At 39.3% G+C, this 9502-nt stretch overlaps 2 protein-coding genes and 1 pseudogene across 2 annotated transcripts; 1 reads left to right on the top strand and 2 right to left on the bottom strand.

Annotated features, from left to right (window-relative positions):
* Positions 1–322: 322 nt before the first annotated feature.
* LOC149389470 (uncharacterized) lies at positions 323–1145 on the top strand. The gene has a single exon (XM_089624449.1). The coding sequence runs from the start codon at positions 323–325 to the stop codon at positions 1127–1129; it is 807 nt and encodes a 268-aa protein (XP_089480575.1). The 3' UTR covers positions 1130–1145.
* A 1078-nt stretch (positions 1146–2223) lies between these two features.
* On the bottom strand, positions 2224–3207 carry LOC149389469 (uncharacterized). Its single transcript, XM_089624187.1, has one exon. The coding sequence runs from the start codon at positions 3139–3141 to the stop codon at positions 2338–2340; it is 804 nt and encodes a 267-aa protein (XP_089480313.1). The 5' UTR covers positions 3142–3207; the 3' UTR covers positions 2224–2337.
* A 5291-nt stretch (positions 3208–8498) lies between these two features.
* On the bottom strand, positions 8499–9284 carry LOC149389468 (secreted RxLR effector protein 161 pseudogene; annotated as a pseudogene).
* Positions 9285–9502: the final 218 nt, after the last annotated feature.

Below are 9502 nucleotides of genomic sequence, written 5' to 3'. Positions count from 1 at the left end.
ACGAAGGCTTCGTGTCAACGCTATTCGCGCCAACTGTTACAAAAAGATAAATATTTCTGATAATGTGAAGATTCTGATCCGGACTTGTTGGTTGGGAGACATGGCTTAAACATCATTGCTGTTATGTTTTTGGATCTAAATCTCAAACATGTGAGCTTAATCGTGCGTCGATGAGGTTTAGATTCCTTTTGTATATGTCTCGTTTTCAACCACTATTTATCATTGATGCCAAAGCGGAAAAGCAACCAAATTCAAAAACAAAAGTTGTGAATATATTTTAACCACTTACAACTTTCTCTCCTCTCAAAACGAAAATAACAATATGGCAACTAACCACACTCGATCTAACAGATTTCCGTCGATTCAACACCCTCTTATACCCGAATTCGAAGAGCAATTCAGAAGATTGAGTTCTTCACAAGAGGCCTCTTCTTCCTCGGTCGCATCAAAATTCACTGGCCTTCAAGATCTGCACGATTGTGTGGATCGGTTGCTTTTGTTGCCGCTTAACCAACAAGCCTTGTCGAAAGAGCACAATCGAGAATCCGTCGATGAGCTCTTGGACGGATCTCTTAGAATCTTGGATCTGTGCGACACCGCCAAGAACGCCTTGACTCAATCAAAGGAATCGGCACAAGAAATCCTCTCAATCATTCGGAGAAGACGAGGTGGCGATCTCGCAGCTGAGCTCAAGAAATTCGTGGCATCGAGGAAATTGGCAAAGAAGGCACTCAACAAGGTCCGAAGCAACGTTCCAAGTCCCGTCAAAGAAAATGTTGAGATTGTTGGGATGTTGAGAGAGGCTGAATCAATCACTGTCGCAGTGTTCGAATCCTTGTTTTCTTTCATATCCGGCCCAAAGTCGTCACAAAAATCTTTTTTGTCCAAGTTGATGAACTCAAAAAGAGTTGTTTGCGAAGAAGTCAGCGAATTCGAAAGCGTCGAAGCTTCTTTGAACTTGCTCTCTGGTTCAAAGGCCAAGAAATCAGACAACCAAATTGAAGTGAACGCACAAAACGATCTTCAAAAATTGGAAATGTGCATTCAGGATCTCCAAGAAGGAGTCGAGACTATTTATAGGCGTTTGATAAAAAGCAGAGTTTCTTTGCTCAACATTCTCAACTACTAGCTATGAAATCAATATTGATCTCAAAATAGGAATTTTTGTTTTCGATATTGTAAAGATCAACAGTAACATATACATTCTATACGAAATTATTAATGCTACATTTTAGACCTTATTTCGTGTCCTTGATAACAACATTGCGTCCATTATTATTTTATGTACAGGATCTAAAAAATAGAAATTGAAAAGAAAATTGAATAAATACGCGGTTTGTAGAGCAAAAGATATCAAATTGAGGAATCGAAATTCTGTAGATACGCTGTCTGAATCGTATACAAAAAGCTCAGTTAGATATTGCTCAAAACTATATGATTAATTTTTCAAGACTAACTTGTACATGAATCACACAAGTCTTGAAACATTTGACCCATAGATTAATAAAAGCTGTACTTATTTTGGCTTGTTGTCGTTACTGTTGACAAACCAGTGTAGCAAATAGAGAGCCTCAGCTTGCTATTAGATACTAGTCTTTTTTTTAATCAATATTAAATACTAGTATGTTCTACAGAGAAATTCAATACCAGCAATTATTTCATATATAAATGGCATTATAAATTGAGAGGTAATTTTATTTTCAATTTTTAACAGGTAGTATATTGTTTTTTGTTTCACTTTTCATTCACTTGGTAAGTAACTTTATCATTTCAGAAAATATTTTGGACGGACTAGGGCTCAAAAAGTGTATACAAGTTTTAGAAAAGGTAATCTGTAAGGAAAATTTTCATACAGTGAACAAAATAGTTTATTTGAACAAATCTGTCGTCTTTTTTTTTTTTTTTTTGTCTATTTATTTGAATTTTCTGGCTTTGCCAAGTCTCGAATTGAAATTGCCAAAGTATTAAGAATATTTGAATGCTTGGACCCCTTTTGTAGTTTAAAATAAGATTATAGCTTCTTTGTGTTTGTTGTTTACTTCGATCAATTTGGCTACGGCTGAGAGCTAATTTTATTTTACAAACATTGGGAATTTTTACATTCATGCCAATATGATCGACTGAGTTACTGATGTTTGATTGTGAAAGAGTTGAAAAATTAAAATAAATTAAGAACTGGAATGAGAATTTGTTATCTTTGAGAGGCACAGCGTAAGATGTAAATGTAGTTTGTTAATACTTTCATATAGAATCGATTATACAATCATATACATTTCAGTGTTGATCTGTACAAGTATATCTGAAAATCTAACCAATCTAATGTTCTAAAATTCTAGTCTAATGGTTGAGAATGTTGAGCAGAGAGACTCTGGTTTTAATCAAACGCCGGTAAAGGCTCTCAGCTCCTTCTTCGAGATCTTGAATGCACATTTTCAATTTTTGAAGCTCGTTTTGTGCAGTCTCTTCGATTTTGTTGTCTATCTTCCTCGTCTTTTGGCTTACAAGCACTTTTAGTGCAGCTTCTGCGCTTTCAAATTCGTTGACTTCCTCGCAAGCAACTCTTTTGGAGTTTGTCAACTTGGCAAAAAGCGAGTTTTGTGACTTTGGGCCGGATATGAAGGAAAACATGGATTCGAACACTGCGAGAGTGATTGATTCAACCTCTCTCAACATGCTAACAATCTCAACACTTTCTTTAGCTGGAATTGAAAGGTTGCTTTTGACCTTGTTGAATGCCTTCTTTGCCAATTTCCTCGATGACAAGAATTTCTTTACCTCGGCTGTTAGATCGCCACCTCGTCTTCTCCGAATGATAGAGAGGATTTCTTGTGCCGATTCCTTAGATTGAGTCAAGGCGTTTTTGGTGGTGTCACACAGATCCAAGATTCTAAGAGATCTGTCCAAGAGCTCATCCACCAATTTCTGATTCTGCTCTTTTGACAAGGCTTGTTGGTTAAGCGGCAACATAAGCAACCGATCCACACAATCATGCAAATCTTGAAGGCTACCGAGTTTTGAGGCGACCGATGAAGAAGAGGCCTCTTGTGAAGAACTCAATCTTCGCAATTGCTCGTCAAATTCAGGGATAAGGGGGTGTTGCTTTGATGGAAAACTGTTTGATCGAACATGATAAGCTGCCATTTTTTTTTATCAAGAGGGAGAAGAGAGAGAGAGAGAATTAGTAATATAATTGAAATTTTCAATTTGGTTTTGAGTTTGCTTGTTTTCATTTGGCATAAACTATGTGTATATATAGTGGGTCAAGAGGCTAAAGGAGAGAGATAGAGAGACAGACAAGAGGAATCTCAACGCTCTAATCTCAAGAGATGATATTACAACTACTAGGCTTACAAGGTTGAGATTTGGATCCAAAAACACATTACCAATAATGTTTAAGCTATGTCTCTCTACCACAAACCCGGATCAAACTATCACATGAATATTAAAAATTTGTCATATCGTAAGCAACTTCTTAATATACTCGATATTCGGATCGAGGAAATATTTAACCACCAAATAAGAAAATCAAAATTTGTGCAGCGCACGAGTGACGCGCTAACACGTTGGAGACAAGAAAGAGGCATCTGCAGAATCATATTTCTTCAAAACGAGACAAGCTATTGTATATCCACTCGTGCATGCACATGCATATATACATACATAATACAAAATGGTGATATGTATGTATGACCTGCAATTGTGTCACACGCATGTTTCACAATTTGGAAACCACAATAATAAATTGTGTAGGAACTCGATGTGGGATTCCCATTGAGCTTTTCACAGCGTAGGTCTCCATTAAATTTTATATTTATTTTTTTCATGGGGGCAGAGTACAAGATTAGAAGTTTGACAAGGCTGGATAATTAACAAACTAGCCAACTAAAATTAAAAGAATTTGTAATTAACCAACGTTTTGTAAATTTTAAGTAAACAATCAATATTTTGTAAGTTTAAGGTAAATTTTAGGTAAATAATCAATGTTTTGATAAAAAAAAATTCAGTTAATTTATGCGGGTATATATTTGATCATAACTATTTACCAAAAATTTGCTTAAGATTGATTAAATGACAAATCAAAATTGTAAATAAGGCTATATATTTAATGGACCCATTTTGTATGTTTGTCCATCTTTATGTGGCCTATTGATAATTTGGATTTCAAAAATAACAATTTTTAAGTGAAAACAGCTCTGAATTGATTTTATTATGGAAAATAATGTCTATCCCTTGTTTTTCTAAAAAATGAAACTGTTAACCATAAGCAAACTTAAAAAAGCCTAAAACAATGCACAATTTATTCTAAAATTCTATAACTATTAAGAAATATGATCGTACTTGGAGTGGAGGAAGAGTGTAGACAAGAACTCGAGACTTTTTCACCGGAAAGCTACTACGAGAAGGAGGAGGAATGGTATTCGGGGACTCTACGATGAATCCGGCGCTTGGTGGGAGGGTGATAAAGATATCGAGGGGGTGATATCTTCCTACTTCAAGGAGATCTTTCTCTCGTCGAGACCCGGTTTGTTGAACGTCGAAAGGGCGCTTGTTGGGGTGGAGCCAAGTCACACCGGACATGAATCGACACCTTCCAAGTCACTTTGAGAAAGATGACATGAAAGCTGCCCTCTTCTCGATGAATCCTATTAAAGCCCCCGGGAATGATGGGTTTCCAGCCCTTTTTCTACCAAAAAATTAGGGGGTGGTGAGGGATCGTGTGACCGAGGTGTGGTTTGGAATCACGCCATGATGAAGAGGGGCCGATTTGGCAACGGGAATCACGCCGCCTTGAAAATTGACATGGCTAAAGCATATGATCGTGTGGAGTGGACGTTCCTAGAGAAAATCATGGGGAAGTTGGGCTTCGATCCTAGATGGGTGGAGAAAGTCATGCGTTGTGTGTCGTCGGTGAGATTCTCTTTTAACATCAACGGGACCATTCGGGGCTCACTCATACCGGAAAGAGGCCTCCGCCAAGGTGACCCCTTTTCCCCATTTCTTTTTCTTTTGTGTGCGGAAGGTCTCTCTAGACTTCTCATGGAAAAGGAACGGATGGGTCTCATTAAAGGGGTGAGATTTGGTCGTGATGATCTTCGGGTTTCCCACTTATTCTTCGCCGATGATAGCCTCATATTCTTCCGGGCGTGTTTGGAGGAGAGCGACGAGGTTTCGAGGTGCCTCTCGACTTACTCCGTGGCTTCGGGTCAAGTTGTCAACTTTTCCAAATCCGACGTGTACTTTGGGAGTGATTTTCCGGATGAGTTGAAAATGGAGGTGGCCGAGAGCCTCGGGTGTCTATCACGCCATGTCACAAGCGCTACCTCGGGCTGCCGATTTCTCGGGGCGGAGGAAGTGCAAATTATACTCTTTTATCCGAGATCGGGTTTGGGAGAAGATTAAGTCTTGGAGGGGGATTTGGTTTTCTCACTCGGGTCGGGAAGTCCTCATCAAGGCAGTCCTCCAAGCCATCCCTGGGTATGTGGCTAGTTGTTTTAGTCTCCCGAAGACTCTTGTGAAGGATATTCATCGGATTATTGCTAAGTTTTGGTGGGGGGGTCGAGAAAATGAGAAAAAGATCGATTGGTGCAAGTGGAGCGAACTTACGGCTCACAAATGGGAGGGGGGATTGGGGTTCCATGACTTGGAGCGCTTCAATCATGCTTTCGTGGAGAAGAATGTGTGGAGGCTTGTGAGGAAGACGGGCAACCTCATCGAGCGGGTTTTCCGGGCTTGTTACTACCCTGACGGAGATCTCCTCGGTGCCAAGTGTACCTCGAATAGCTCCTCCTTGTGGCGTAGTCTTGTTTGGGGAAAGGAAGTCATTAACTTCGGGACGAGATGGAAAATTGGGGATGGGGAGTCGGTGAGTGTCGTGGGCGATCGTTGGATTCCTTGCTCCAATAACTCTCTCGTCCCTAATCCCTCCTTTATCCCTATAGACATGTGGGTTGCGGAGCTCAAGCACAACAATGAGAAGTAGAATGAAGCCTTGGTCCGAGCTATGTTCGACGGTGAGGAAGCGAGTGATATTCTTGCCATCCCGATTAGCGAAGGAGGGATCCCCGACAAGCTTCGGTGGCACTATTCTATCGACGGGGAGTACTCGGTTAAAAGAGGATATCGCCTAGTCATGACCTCTTCCGGAAGGGCTTCCTCATCTACTTCCCGGACAACCGCCTAAAATCAAAACCTTCGGGTGGAGAGTTTGTAAAGGCTGGATTCCGGTGAAGTTGGCTCTCTTTAAAAAAAATCACTCAAGACAACCGATGCCCCCTTTGTCTTGGAGGTCTGGAAACGGTATTCCACGCTATATGGGGCTGTCGGTGGGCCCGTAAAGTGTGGGATCTGTCTCGCTTCAAAGACGTGGTTGTTGGGGTGATTCCCCCATATAACCATATTAATGCGGAAAAATAATTAATTACGCTAATCATGAGCTAATTAATTCATTGATTATATGACAAGATCTAGATTTACGTTAATTAAAATTATACGAGAGCATATATGTCAAGCAACCGATATAAGAGTAAACGAATACTTACATTAATTTTCGGTTCAGCTACAGAACGCTCCTAAACCAATCGCGTACTCCTTGCGTCGTCTTGATGAAGGACTCGAGGATGACACCTTAGTCTTCCGAAACGTAATCTCTGAGACGAATAAGAAAGATATGTGGGCACAGTCTTTATCTCACTAGATCACGAAACTAGGTGTTTCGAGATCTCGCTCTTATTTTACTAAGAATGGAAATGGATTTCCGAGGGGAAGAAACGCATAAGTGCACGGCCAAGGAAGGCTAGGATGCACGAATTTTTCTCAAATTAATTGCTTATTTTTGTCTTCTCATAAACCCCTATTTATAGTAGTAAAAGGAGATATTCATGGAATCTTCTAGAATATTTTATTTTCTTTTATTGTCTTCACACTAGTGGATTAAATCTAGGCCATTGGATTTCAACAAGTGAATCCTACTTTTTCTCTCATCCATCAGATCAATATCTATGGGATATTATTCTCTATTTAAATAGAGAATATTTTATTTAGTGAGATAATAAAGGAGAATATATTATTTCCTTTAAATATATTCTCATATATTCTCCTAAATACTTTCCTTTAAATAAGGAGAGAATATATGACAATATCTTATATTATTCTCTCTCCTTTATTTAAACAACTAAAGAGAAAATATTTATAAATACCAATTTTAAAATTTTCGAACTTGATGGCACACGGCCAAGGAGATTTGCGCAAATCCTAGTGCCATAAACCCTATTTCGACTTTTCCATGTGTGCAAGGCCCAATTGCTTAAAACCCAATTAAATTTACTTGGTCCAACAATAAACAAATAATTAATAATTGTTTATTTACTTGATCAAACAATAAATAAACAATTCTACCATAAATATTTATTTAATTATGCGAATACCCGTTTTTTAGAATTAACGCTGTCAATCATAATTACAGCAAGTGAGATGAATACTGATAAACATTATTATACGAAAGTTCTTATCCGCCTTTATCAGAGCCAAATCGGGGACTATGGACCTAGTAATAGAAGCTTAACAAATCCGATGAAAAAGACGAAATAGTCCTTTCTCTTTTTCCATCGATTCGTTTAATCTTGGTCAAATACTCCACTTTGTAAGCCAAGACTGAACTCTCCTTTATACTAGAATTATATTTACCCATCGTGACGAGTGTCCACTGGTATAGTCAGTTCGTGATCAAGATCCTCCAGGTTCAACCCGTATCGAGAGAAATCAATTTATTCCGTTATACTTCCCTTGATACATATCAGCCCTAAGCATTGTTGCTTCCCTAGCGAAAGATTCCTTCGAACGTTACTTACTTCGAAAGTGCGCGCAATCTATCGACTCTGGAATCAACCCTTAGGTGAGAGAACATTAACCTTCTTTCAGGAAGGCTGAATTCCGTATCTGTAAATCATTTCCCACTCGAATTATGCTCTAAGAAAACCTCCCAAGACATAAGCTGTGATTAGCATGAATAGCCTTTTAGCGAATGAGTCAAAGAGCTCAGTAACGTAACCCAGTGTCCATGATCACTTCAGGATTTAGATCAAGTCTCACTGTGACCATCATAGTGGCCTTGGTTAGTGTGTCGTAACGGTCCTTAAACGACACATCTACACCAAGACCTGTCCAAGTCGTACACTTACCACAAGTGTAGAATGCTCCCACATAGTGATCAGCCTTCACCTATGTGTTCCACATATGACTTTAGATATAGTTTTCCAGGCGTATATCAGTCATCGACCATGTTTTAGTACACCGCCCGAACTCAGGTGCCCAGCACGTGACTCAGTTAGATACGGAGGCTATGGAATAATGAATGTTTAATAAATCTCATTAAATAAGAAATAACGCTTTCAATTCAAATAGATAATAAATGTCAAACTTTGTTTTCTTAATAATTTCAACTAGAATTTACATAAGTATCTTCTCGTGGGCAAGAATTCCTAACAATTTTCCACTTTGACCTAGAGAAGATATGGCATGTATCTAAGGCCCATTCCTTCCACGTGTTTCACGAACACATGTTCAGATAGTCCCTTTGTCATTGGATACGCGATGTTGTCCAACGTCGAGATCTTCACGACTGTCACGTCTCCTCTTCTAACTATTTCTCTTATAAGGTGGTATTTTTGCTCTATATGCTTTCCTCTCTTATGGCTGCGAGGTTCCTTCGAGTTTGCGATGGCTCCAGTGTCATCACAGTGGAGTTGCACAGGCTCGTTCATGTTAGGAACTACCTCCAGTTCGGCTAAGAAATTCTTAAGCCAAACAGCCTCTTTGGCTGCCTCGGAAGCTGCAATATATTCAGCTTCCATAGTAGAGTCTACGATACTAGATTGCTTAACTCTTCTCCAGACAATCGCTCCTCCATTGAGAGTGAACACTGACCCAGACGTTGACTTCAACATGTCACAGTCTGCGTGAAAATTAGAGTCAGTGTATCCTTGTATCACCAAGTCATTACTTGTGTATACAAGCATCATGTCTCTAGTTCTCTTAAGATATTTTAGGATATGCTTAACAGCTACCCAATGTTCTTGACCAGGGTTTGACTGGTATCTACTAACAACTCCCACTGCATAGCATATATCGGGTCTAGTACATAACATGACATACATCAGACTCCCAACTGCTGAGGCATATGGAATTCGACTCATATCCTCCACTTCTTGCGGTGTCTTAGGACACTGCTCTTTCGACATGAACTTTCCTGAACGGATTGGCAACAACACCCCATGGGCATTTTGCATCGAGAAGCGAGAAAGTACCTTATCTATATAAGTACCTTGAGACAGAGCTGGTAGTTTGTTCTTCCTATCACGAATGATTTGGATTCCTAGAACAAAAGCAGCATTCCCCAAAACTTTCATTTGGAATTGCTTTGCCAGCCACTCCTTTATGTCAGACATTACTTTAATATCGCTTCCTATAAGGAGGATATCGTCTACATAAAGGGCTAAGAAAACAA

This window comes from Urtica dioica, chromosome 8 (assembly GCF_054948205.1).
Source record: "Urtica dioica subsp. dioica isolate 48M chromosome 8, U.dioica_male_clone48M_v1_H2, whole genome shotgun sequence".
NCBI classification, from domain to species: domain Eukaryota; kingdom Viridiplantae; phylum Streptophyta; class Magnoliopsida; order Rosales; family Urticaceae; genus Urtica; species Urtica dioica.
Note: the sequence above shows the minus strand (reverse complement) of the source record. Positions and strands in the feature narration are given on the sequence as shown.